Here is a 12,791-nt window from a genome sequence, read left to right as displayed (position 1 = left end):
TTTCATGAAGTGGTTAACATTCCTCAGGAAGAAATAGAGGCTAAATGACTCAAAACAGATTAGCAAAAAAGAACTGAGTCTCTCTCAGAATTCTTGGTATGCTGGTTGGCAGGATTTCTATCTGCCCCAGGACTGTCTTGTTCTCAAAATCATAAAGTTCAAAAAAGATAAATTATTTCCATGTAGCTAAAGAAGGGAAACTATATTCATCTTGTTTGTTGGTTAAAAAAAAAATGAAAAAAAGGAAAGAAAAGAAAGGGAATAAAACTTACACTATTAGAACTTTAACATTTGGATTTAGCATAAAGAAAAAGAAATATCTAGTAAATCATTATGTATTTTAAATCACTCATTATATATCAACCCCTCTCCTTAAATATGTTCTAGCACCAAGAAAATTGTTAGTTTGCAGAGTAGAAAGCACCGTAAGAGAAATTTACTTTTCATCCTAACAGTTTGTAGTAAACCAAAACCATTCAAGACAGCTCTCAGTTAATTCCTGTTAACGTCAGTCTCTACTTTTCTAATAAAAGAAAAAGTTAAATCACTTCTAATAGAAAAGCTATTTTTAAAATGTCAAAAATATTTCATTATAACGATTGTCAGCAAATATTCACAAGAATAGTATGTCCAAATGTAGTCACATAGAATTGAAAATGCCAGAATTCTCCTACTTTCCCACCTCAGGCAAATCTTAATTCGCTGTGAATCTTCCCTATGGCCAAATCCCTGGAGGCATCTATTTTAATAAAACATAGAAAACATCTGAATCATGTTCTTCCCCTACCCCACTCTAACTCTGCTGTGGACTGGGAACCCATGGAACACTAGCTGTGTATTAGCCAAGTGCGATGGGGAAGCTGAACTTAGGAATCTGAGCTCAGTTTGCTCGCAAAAAAGTAGGAAGTAGCAACGTGTTGCAGTGTACACTATGTGGTTAATGTTACCAAAGATGTCGAGTGAGCAAATGACAGCGGGGGAGGGGGGCGTCAAGACCCCTACCTGTCAGATTGTCATAAATATTTATCAAAGAGCCACTGGGGAGATCATAGAATTCTAACCTGGCAGTGACCTAATCACCAAGGCTCAAAGGCTGATATAGAACCTTCTCACGCCTTTAAGGAGGTTACCTGAGGCTTCCGCTTTTCTCTTTTTTTTTTTTCTTTTTTTTTTGCGGTTCGCAGGCCTCTCCCTGTTGTGGCCTCTCCCGCTGCGGAGCACAGGCTCCGGACGCGCAGGCTCAGCGGCCATGGCTCACGGGCCCAGCCGCTCCGCGGCATGCGGGATCCTCCCGGACCGGGGCACGAACCCGCGTCCCCTGCATAGGCAGGCGGACTCCCAACCACTGTGACACCAGGGAGAGGCTTCCGCTTTGTAAGAGGAATTACATTGGCAGAAGTGGGTGGCAGGGCTGTGGCAATAGAGGAGATCATGACTAGGCAGACTGGAGCTTTTTTTACTCCCTTGCTAATTCTCTCTGCTTCGCACTAAGGCCAGAGACTATTGTCTCTCCCTCATCTCTCTTTCCCTTTATAAAAATGTGTGTTTATTTCCAATTATGTTACATGTACAAGTTACTGGAGCTGTGAGATGCTTGAACCTGAACTGAGGAAAAGAGGAGGAAAAAAGACACATCTCCAAATGAGTTTCATTTATATAATGAAAATAAAATTTTACACAATCAACGGAAACACACCAAGTTTTTTTTGAGAAAAATATTTTTAAATAAATTTTTGTCTTTTTTTTTTTTTTTACATTCTGATATACATATGTAACAAGGTTTATGGCACTGTAACCAGAATCAAATCAAAAAAAAGTTAAACAAAGGAAAAAGGTGGGAAAGAAAGTAATTGGTTTTGTTTAATTCCTTTCTAGCTCCAAGCTGGCAACTTTGCACTATTTGTCTATCATTCAGCTGCCAGCTCTAACTCACTTGCACACTCAAAACACCATATTATTGCACAAGAAGCCAGTGAAGGCATATGGTATAATGGTCAGTTCCTCGCTATTTCAAAAAAATCTCTTAAACCCAGAGAGGGGGGAAAAGTAATCCAGAGTACGAAACACACAAAATCAACAGTATCCTTTGTCTCTTTAAAGAATGTGAAGGGTTCTTAGACCACTTAAGCTGCCCTGATCTTCTCTTTGCACCAGTGAGCACAGCAGGGCTTGGTTTGGTTGGGTTTTTTGTTTTCGCAAGGACAGCCCAGGCAGATCCTAGGTCTTCATGATTCAATGTCTTTTCTACGTACTTTGGGTTCTTTTTAATTGGTTTAAAGTGTAGTATCTTCGGTCTATGAACCTGCACAGACTAGTTAATCGTAAACTCTACAAATCGCTTAAAAGGAAAAGGGGAAGAAACCAATTTTGTTATATTTTTATTGTTGACTTAAAAAAATTACGTCTTTAGCCTCCCTGCTTTGTCAGTTGGCGGGAAGTAAATCTCAATGGCATCAAAAGTTAAATTCTTCTCACACTTGTTAAAAATAAAAAGTTTTAAACAAGTTGGTTTCCATTCACAAACTTTACCCCATCTAAAAAAAAAAAAAAAAAAGAAAAAAGAAAAAAAAGAAAAGAAAGAATCCATCCTCCTTCCTCTTCGTCTCCTAATGGAGAACAGTCATCCTTTCCAGCCAGATTATTGTCACACAACCGTCTCCACACCCATCAGCTTTGGTGTAAGGATTCGTGGTGTCACACCGTTGTTTAGGTCTTCCTCAAACTCCAGCAACTGCCCCATGAAGTTAAGGTTTGGGGAAATAATTGGTCGTTTGCCTTTGACAAATTTATAAGCATCAGTCATGGTCATCCGCGTGTGCTTCATCAAGTAAGCAATGACAATGGTGGCGGAGCGGGACACGCCAGCCTGGCAGTGGATGAGCAGCCCCTTCCCACATTGGTGAGCTTCCTCTGGAACAAGGGAGAAAGGCAAGAGGTGCAGGGAAGGAGGAAGAGAGATGCAGGGAGAGAGGTTAACGTTTATCTAGACTTGACAATGCCATATTCTGTAGGGAGAGAAGACATTAAAATGGCTTTGAAACTAAGTATAGTTTACTAGTCAATCATGTATGCTTACGTCACAACCTCCAGACTGGCAAAAAGCAATATTAGTATGAATAAGAAGCTACATTTCTACGTTTAAAGAGAAGACTAGGTAAAGGAGTCATTCACAATAATAGATGACTTCACAGGTGACGGTGGCCAACTGAGGATGGAGCCACAACACAATTAGCTTAAATGTTAAACAAGCTACTGGTTAAGTAGACCTCTCTGATTCAGGATGTTAATTTCCATCGCCATGTTGTGTCACTTGTCAAAACTACTGTTATTAACCATGTCTCTCCCACCTGTGATAGAGAAAAAGCATTTCTTTTTTTATACTATAGAACTGCTCTGTGCAGAAACTGGTACTAAATGGATAAGAGTTTCAGTCTTAGGAAACTCTGAAGGGGGTTAAAGGAACAAAACTCAACTAGAAAGTTAACTACGTTCAGCTTCTCACTAGCAAACCCTATTGTTGCAAAGTTAAAGACTTGCAGTTCTCAGGCATAGGGTGTCACCTACATCTGAACCGTCCAACCCCCTCTGCATCTACACATGCCTTTCCAACATGGCAATGATGCAGAAGATGAAGGAATTAACAGCAATGGCTCAGAATCCAGAGCAACTGAAAAAGGCAATACTTTAAAGGTTTTCAGGTATACGAAAAGCCCAGGAGAATAGCTCTCGGGCACTGCCTGAATGGATTCTTAATGACACTTCTAAACTAAAAGGCATCCCAAAGACAGCATCCCTGGAAAAAATACCAATTAGACGAAGAGTAGGAAAGGAGATCGTAAGGAGAGTCCCATTCTAACAAAACCTACTTCTATTGGCTACCCACTAGTAGATTAAGAAAAGAAACATTGTGCAAATTTTCATCTTAAAAACCCAGCAATTTACTTGCTTCCTATAGATAACAGTATTTTAGGAAAGTATCTCCTGTTTTCAATTTCTTCTCTTCAGCGCACACTATTTGAGGACCTCCACCCCAAGATGGGGAAGCATGGGGGTAGGAAGATGAGCCACAAAGGGCTAGGTCTGACCACGATTCCACCTTGTGGTGGACCTTGTGTGAATCATGTAACTCCCCAGAGCCTCAATCCTCCTATCTGAATAATGGGAATAATTGTAACTAACCAGGCTCAGGAGATATGGGAATAATGTCACCCGACTCAGGAATAACTAAACTGGCATAGTTAAACCCTAAACCTAGACTCTGCTTAGTTTATATTAGACTCTCTGTGAATGCTATTATGTTTCTAAAACCAGCTGTGTTTTCCTTAAAGCAAGACTATCAGATTTCAGTTCATCCAATGATATATAACAATGAGAATAAAATACTGTGCCTGTGCAGGGTGTGATGCGGAATTGTTTTCGAGGTTAAATGCTATTTATTACTTGTTTTGTTTTCTTTCTAAAACACCAGGTGAGGCTGAATAATCTATAAGGAATGTGGGTGCTTTGACTAAAATCCTCTTAGAATCTAAGCATATCTTATGCTACCCATTAAATGAAAAACCATTTCTTAACTTCCCCCAACTGGAATTAACTCAGATAAAATTGCACTCATAACATCATATATCAGCCAGGAAGTTCCTCATCTACTTGGTGACAAACTTTTCTTCCTTGGGACTCAAGGTTTGATTCACATATCACTGATAAAAAATCTAAGGTATCTGCATCCACAAGCATTGCCCATTGAGAACCAACAGAGCCTTGTAAACACTGACCCACTGTGTTCCCAAAAGGCTCCTGGCCTCGCAGTCAAGAGCATTAGGCTCTGGTCCCTTTAGTGACCACTCAGAATTTCCTTCCAGACTGAACATTCTATGGTCCTGCAATAAATAAAGGCAAAATTAACAAGAAAATGCCTAGGTTAAGTGACCAGAGTTGCCAATTCTACAGCAAATCCACCCATCCTAATGGTTGTTAAATCCAAGGGGGTTTTTTTGTTTTTCTTTTTTTTTTTTCTGACAAAGGAGCACTGAACATGAGTGCATTCTTCTTGGGACAGAGGTCAGTACAATCTGCTACAATATTTAGGAAAAGTACTGGGTCACCCTTTTGTGGTAAGAAAGATTGGAATCACTCGAAAAAAAAAAAAAATTGTTGAGTACCTGCTGGGTGTCAGGTACTCCCCAGGTGATCATTTGAGCCTTGCAACAGTTTGAGGCTTAGAAGCAGAGAAAGTTAAAGTTTAAGATCAGGGTTAGGCTGGCCGTTGCTTCCTTCTAGAGATTAAAGCCTGCTGTTGCTAGAATTTTCTCTCCTTGGTAACTACATGGGCTATACAATTTGATCTTTCCTACTTCAATGAGTCTGGGGTAAACTAAGGGAATCTAGTAGCATCTCACGAGCACTCAACTTCAAGCCTTTTTGCTACCCAATGTTTAAAAACTGAGGCAAAGCAAACAGAAGGGAAAAACTACTCCCCCCCCGCCCCCCGCTCTTTCTCTCCTCTGTGCTGAGTAATGCGTAAAGATGTTCACTACAGCATTATGTTTCTGAAAAAGATCCTTCAGAAACAGTCCTTCAGCAAACACCACCTTTGCCTCAAGCAGTGGCAAATTAATTTAACTCAAGGTAAGGGAGATGTGGGTGAGTTTGGAGCGGTGTCATATTCACAATACAGCTGGCCCCGGGTACCCGCGGGGGGTTAGTTCCTGGATAAAATTCACAGATGTTCAAGTCCCTTATAGAAAACGGCATAGGAAAGTCAGCCCTCTGTATCCGCGAGTCCGATCCGCGGTTCGTTGAATCCGCAGATGTCGAACCCGCGGATACGGAGGGCCGGCTGTATTTTACTCCCTGCAAAGTGCCTAGGGACGCCAGTAGGCTACATACCCACGGTGCCTGCTCTGGCCGCCAAAATTTCTTACTTTCTACCAGTTCTTTTGAGATGGTGTTATAGAACATCTCAGTGCTAACCCCTGCCACTTTTTCACTGAGAACTTGAGGGATGTGGAGGTCTAGTTGAACGGATCCCAACCCAGTTGAATTACTGTTCTTTTATAACCATGGTTTCCAATACACTTGATGGGTTATGACTTAGGAGAATGCTTTGGCTGCACCAGGTGGCAGAGCCCGAAAACACCTCGGTGGAGCTTTTTTTGCAACACAGGCGTAAATCTTGGACTTGGTATCAAAGCCCAAGCCAGAGAGGAAAGGAAGGCGGAAGGCGAGACTTCCCCGTAGGAGATAGTTACCAATGAACTCAAAAGCCTCTTCAAAGTACTGCCTCAGGTTCTGTTTGTTGCTGTCGGTCGCTGGCAGCCGCTTGTAGTTGAACAGGCCTTTCTCGTAGTGGTAGAGGGGTAGGTGAGTGGTGACGTTGATGACGTAGCCAATGTTCAGCCGCTGCATCGCGTCCAGGTCCTGAGCGTCCTGCTCGTTGCCGAGGAACAGGAAGGGCAAGATGGGCGTCAGCTCTGCATTCTCGATGTCGGGGGTGCTGGGGATGGACTGAGGTAGCATGCTTGAGGCCGCAGACGCGCCGCCCCCCACTTCCCGGCACTCTTGGAGCTGGAGGGAGTTGTCACAGAGGTTTTCATGGTTCTGCTTAAAACTGCTAAGTCCTCCTGGAACGAAAACACGGAGAGAATGACCACGCCTAGAACTTCAGAGCTGGCAGAAGATATCACTTTCCCCTTAGGAGTGAGTGTGTTTAGTTGCTTATTACATTTTTAAAAATAAAATCAAAATACAAATGAAAGTCCATTTGGAGACGGAGGACAAACTTTGGAGGATATCACTGCATGCAGTACTTTGGAAGTGTGCTTTTTATACAACCTGGGGCATGTTCCCCTGGAAAGAGTTCCACGAAGCATCAGGCAATTTCATTAGCAGCAAATTTGTTCTGCCCCAAAGAGCCATATGCTCAGTGGCCTATATAGAACCTTGCACTTTGGGAGCCCAGGAAGGCACAGATGACTTCCTTGGGTGTCGAATTTCTGCCTGTACCTGGGCAGTGTAGGTGTGTGTCTTGCACTCTTTGTAAGCTCACCTCACCCAGAAGGCCAAGTTTGCTCCCAATACAGCAGAGTGGTTACAAGCAGGGACACCGGAAGAACCAGGTTATCTTGGCTAGAGTCCCAGTTCCACCACTTCCTGCGTCTGTGACCTGGATAAATTAATTTCTCTCTCTGGGCCTCAATTTCCCCGTCTGTAAAATGAGGGTAATGGCATATACCTCTTAGTGTGATTGGGAGTCTGGAATGAATGGATACATATAAAAAGTATGCAAACCTCCCCCTCATCAAATGCAGTGTCACTTATGAGAATGTATCTTAAGGAAATCATCGGACCAAAGATAGCCAGCTAGATGCATAAAGATGTTCGCTACAGCAATTTTCTAGAGAGGTCAAAAGCATTTTTTTAAAAGGGAAAAGTTGACATGTGCACCCAATGGAATATTCTATAGCCATTAAAGTTGTGAAAGGAATATGAAAACAGTGTTTCTGTTTAATATTAAATGAAAAAAGCCAGTTTAAAAACAGTCACCTTACATGTGATCAAAAGTTGAAAAAACATGCAAGAAAGAACAATGAAGTCAGGAAATTTATAGATCATAGTTTATTGTTTAAACTTCTCCTTTAATATTTGTCAGATACGTTTGTGGATAAGCCCAAAGGATTATTACAGAGGTAAAATTATACATGTAAGGGCTATGAAATCAGAGTTGACATTATTAACTACCAAATGAGCTCTAATTCTTACCAACTAGACACACTCTGGCCTTCCCTTTGAAGAGAGGGGGAAGTTGGAGATCTCCTAGGAGCTGAAAGCCACCAGAACCCAACATTGACCCACCTCACCCTTCCCCAGATGGATGCCTTATTTCTGTCTTGATAGTTTCAAGAGATAAGGGAGGAAACATAACGGGTGAACAGGATATGGTTGTGTTGAAATAAATACAGGAAGTCTATCTGTCTACCAGTTTCTGAACCTACGTCCTTCTCCGTTTCAAGTTTCATCTTTGGCAACCACAGCAGGAAGCTCCAGGTTGTAACCCAGACCAAGTCTCAGGGCTGTTCACAGCCAATGCACACTAGTCGTATACACTGGGGAAGCCATATTTTCATTAGGATCCATCATGACTCAAAGGTCATTCGAAGGGGGTAATATTATGACCACCTGTGAGTATCAACACCTGTCTTTGCTTTTGGAAAAGAAAAACAATAGCTATAAATTCATTTTAATTGATTTCTAGAATTAACTTCTGCCCTTACATCTTATTATTCTGCTATGAAACAATGATTAAAATAAAAAGTTTGTCTGGACCCAAAGAGATCATTTTTCAAGTAGATAGAAGAAATGGAAACCACCAGAAAAACTTCATTAGTGAATACCTAAACAACAATTTGAAATTGCCCGCCGTCACCATCACAAGCTCCACGAAAGAGACTAAAGAGTTATTTTAAAATCTGCTCAGCGTTGGCTCCATAAAATCCAAGTAAACAGTTCCACACTGGTTCTGTAATGGGAACCTAATTCACTTTTTGTTTTTTTGAGGAAAAAGACAGTTGTTACACTTTTCCGTATAAGAAGAGAGGACAGAACAACAAAACAGATTCAAAAGAAGTCTTTAACAGGGTGGATTGGAGGGGGGGAGCTTCTCTCTGTTCTTATTTAGTGTACTCAAGCTGTAATTTGTCTTAAAAGCAGCTAGTTTAAAAAAAAATGCATGCCAGAAAACCACACACACAGAAAAAAGCAGCATACAGCTTTTTAAAATTCTGTCTCTACACCTCCTTTCCCAATGACATCAGCTGGAGGCTCCCCACCTGCCCAGTTGCCATAGCAGTTACACAAAGACATACAATGACATCAGTTGGCATGATATCAGCTCTTTGAGTGCAAACAATACAAGAAGAACTACTTTGTTTAAGGCCTTTGGTGCAACTGTGTTCTGGGGAGCCAATGATGTAATGCTAACAGGTGGCATGGGCCTTCCATTTGCCTAATGGGGGGAAAAAACCCATGGGGGAGGGGAGGGGAGGGGAAGGAATTGGAGACAGACAGACACAAAATACTCTGAATCCCAGGGGGTGCCCACGTGCAAAATTATGTGTATATTGTATGTTTAAGCCATGTGGGAACTCTGTTCATCGAATCTTTGGAGGCAGAGTGGATAGAAAAGGAAATATTCTAATTCACACGTATTAACTAGACGAGGAAACCCTCATTGAGGGATATGAACAAACAGTCTGTTCAGTTGCCAGTCTGCTGACCAGTGTCGCCATCAGTTCTCATTAAGGGCTGTGCACAGCTAGATACTGCAGTTAAAGAACTCTCTCTGGGGATGGCGCTTACAGCAAAATGAACCAGTAGAATCTCACAGTGGTGGTTTTGAGAGAGATGTCTGTATAGGGAGGATTGTTTCCTTCCCTTAGAGGTTTGGAATTGGAAGCCAGGGAGGGATGAAGGGAAGATGAGGGCTAATATGGTTCTCCCTTCCAACTACTTTCCCTCCACCCGACCCCATCACGAATCATAGAAGCCAAACGGACTGATCACTTAATGAGGAGTTTTGATTATTTCATGTTTGTTATTACTACATAGGAACATTACAAGATGATAACTAACAATTCAAGTGGAAGCAGTGTAGCATGGTGGTTAAGAGAGGGGTTAGAGGCAGGCAGACCCAGGTTGCAACTGTGATTCTGTCTCATGAGAGTCTGTAAGACCTGGTATAAATCCCTTTTCCTCATGAAGCCTCAGTTTACTGATCTGTAAAGTGGACTTAATATCACCTACCCATAGAGTTGTGGTACAGGAAGCCTATGTAAACATATAATCAGGCATTTGATAAATAACATCTTATTTCCCCAATGCCATCACTGTTATTGTCCTCACCTCCAGCTGATCTGCTGACTCTGAAGTTTGCGAGAACCCTAAATGCAGTGCAAGTGATTCCGAGGCCAGGCTGCTCAGGCCTGAATCCCAACACTACTAAATACTGGCTCTGAGACCCTGCACAAGGTCCTTACCTTTTGGCTTCTCCATTTCCCCACATATAAAACAGGAACACCTACCTCACACTACAGTCTTGAGGATTAAACTGATTTATAAAAATAAAGTACTTTGAAATGATATCTAGCACATATTAAGCACTTTTTTCATTACTGTGGAAAACTACCATTTTAAAGATCTAAAAAGAATTCTAAGACAAATACCATATGATATCACCTATATGTGGAATCTAAAATATGACACAAATGAACCTATCTGTGAAACAGAAACGGACATAGAGAACAGACTTGTGGTTGCCAAGGGGGAGGGGGTTGGGAGAGGGATGGAGTGGGAGGTTGGGATTAGCAGATGTAAGCGATTATATACAGAAGGGATAAACAACAAGGTCCTACTGTATCACACCGGGAACTATATTCGGTATCCTGTGATAAACCATAATGGAAAAGAATATAAAAAAGAATGTATGTATATATATGTATAACTGAATCACTGCTGTACACATCAGTAATTAACACAACATATCTCAAAAAAAAAAAACAATTCAAAAGAAGGCAGAAAAGGAGGGGAAAATAAGGTACAAATTGAATGAATAAAAGAGCTTCGAGATTTGAGGTTATCATCTGGAAAAAATAAATTCTGCTTAATAGAAAGACTCTCAAGGATAATAGGCTAATGTTTCCAGAGTTTTTATTTGTAAAAGCTTATTGAAAAAGAACTAGGAACCAAGGTATCTGAGCAGGTTTAAAGTTTAAATAATATACTTTTATCATAAAGAAAGCAACAGCTCCCTATCCTTCTAAAGCAAACACATCTGATTTCATTTTTTCTTTGTCCTAGCTTTCCCAAGAAAGCCTGTATGTCTTTGGATTCCTGGGTTTGCCAGAGGAGAATTGAGTGTTTTCAATAACATCACTCTTCTCTCCTCCCTCCCCTCCTCTCCCCTGTGTCCCCAAGTCCCCACCAGGCTGAGTGATCCCTGTAGACACACAACTATTCCCAGTTATCAGGGCAGATATTTCCCAGGCATGAGCAACAGTGCTGGGGGCAAACATTTCAGACCTTATCTCAAAACCAGGTTCTCTGCCAAAATGAGTTGATCATCGTGTGGATTCTGAATGGCAACAGCAAAGAACACCCAGCACCCCTACAAAATATGTAGAAATGCAACCGGTGAGTTTCCTTCAACGGGAGGTCAGTGAGGTGACAGTCCCACTGAAGCAACGGATTCTAGTTGTAGTGGGAAACCTCTCTTTGTAGATGTAGTTCACCTCATGTAGCTGTGTTGGCTATTGCAGCCCTAGAAACACAAGAGCCCTCTGTAATGTGATTCAGAAGCAGTGCTCTGGGTGGCAGATTAAAGAAACCACCTCCAAATGCAGAATCTATAAGCAAGAGATTTCCATCATCCAAAGATGGCCAGCACTTTGGCACACCAGCTTTTTGGCTTCATGCTAAGTTGAAAAGTGAGCGTTTTTCAGAAATCTAAGGAAAACTCTCACTGAAGGTCAGCAAATGACATCAACGCCCAAAGAAAAGTGGAAGGGAACTCAAGTTGGACTTTTCTACAAGCTTGCTGCGAGCATATTCATTGCCCCTTTTTGTTGTTTAGAGTTTCTTATTGGGTGATTAGTTTTTTAAAGTAAAATGGGACTTGATGATAGTGGTTAAGAACGTAGACTCTGGAGCCAGACTGCTTGAGTTGAGAATCTTGGCTTCCATCACTAACTAGCTGTGTCACCTTGGTAAGTTAGTTAACATCTCTGCACCTCAACCTCCACATCTATAACGTGGAGTTAACAGTAGTATTTATCTCACAGGGCCCTTAATTTGGATAAAATGCTGCATGAGTTAGATATTATCACTATAAATGGGAAAGATATTGGTATAAAAGGGGTCCTGATGGATACTGTTTCGTGGGCCCTCCATGGAAACTGGAGTCCATCTAAGCAGACTCCCAAGATTCTATTCTCACATGGATCCTTGCGGAAGAAACAAAGCCTGAATAAACTGGAGCTGACGTCAGGCTTCCAGAGTAGAAACTCCCAAAGATGGGGGTGGTCAGAGTTGTTTCATACTTTTCAGGGAAGAAAAATCATCCACCTTAACAGGAGAAATATTAGAGATACAAACTAGAACCACGAAGATTACTTCTAACTCTTGTTTTCTATGAAACTGTATGCATAGGTCACTGACACGACTAGGGATTTTATAGTCGGAACGATTTCAAGTTCAATACCAGATGGTGTCACCTAAACTGTCCTATGATCGTGCCCCCAGGGAACATGTATTCCTTCCTAAGGGGAGTGAAGGGAGGCCGTATCAAAGAGGGAGGAGGAGTCAAAAGTGCTGTGTCACCAGGTGTAAGGTAAGAAGAAAAGGGATAAAGAAACAACTTTGTTACCAGGGGAAGAGAGAGATTTCGGCGGCTGAGGCCAACAGTGTTGCTGGTGGGGACCATCCCTATGATCCCTAAAATCACATCATTTCATTGCCTACTTGTGAAAAGTCCAACGTGTGAAAAAACATAGACAACGAGTTACCATAAAGCTTAAAACTCTTTAAAAAATAATTCGGATCTTGAATTCAACTGAGCACATTTTGATTATCTGGGCAAATACTGTTAAGTGTTCCAGGAAGATATACCTGCTCCTATGTTAGTCCCTTGCTTCGTGGATTTTTCTTTTTTACTGTCTGTTCTCTCTTAGGAGATACAAGTTCTCTACAGATATACTTTAAAAGCCAACTACAGAAGGCAGTTTATTATATATAAGGCAGCA

The 12,791-nt window shown here is 41.5% G+C and overlaps 1 protein-coding gene across 1 annotated transcript; it reads right to left on the bottom strand.

Moving 5' to 3' along the window:
* Nucleotides 1-374: 374 nt before the first annotated feature.
* DUSP10 (dual specificity phosphatase 10) lies at nt 375-8,418 on the bottom strand (the record flags this gene model as incomplete). Its single annotated transcript, XM_055083856.1, has 3 exons — nt 375-2,910; nt 6,249-6,620; nt 8,391-8,418. Coding segments are annotated over 3 exons (666 nt in total), but the record flags the coding sequence as incomplete, so codon positions are not given.
* Between the last annotated feature and the right edge of the window lie 4,373 nt (nt 8,419-12,791).

The sequence above is a fragment of the Physeter macrocephalus genome, chromosome 4 (assembly GCF_002837175.3).
Source record: "Physeter macrocephalus isolate SW-GA chromosome 4, ASM283717v5, whole genome shotgun sequence".
Taxonomy (NCBI): domain Eukaryota; kingdom Metazoa; phylum Chordata; class Mammalia; order Artiodactyla; family Physeteridae; genus Physeter; species Physeter macrocephalus.
The sequence above is the reverse complement of the archived record's forward strand: the minus strand, read 5'-3'. Positions and strand labels throughout refer to the sequence as shown.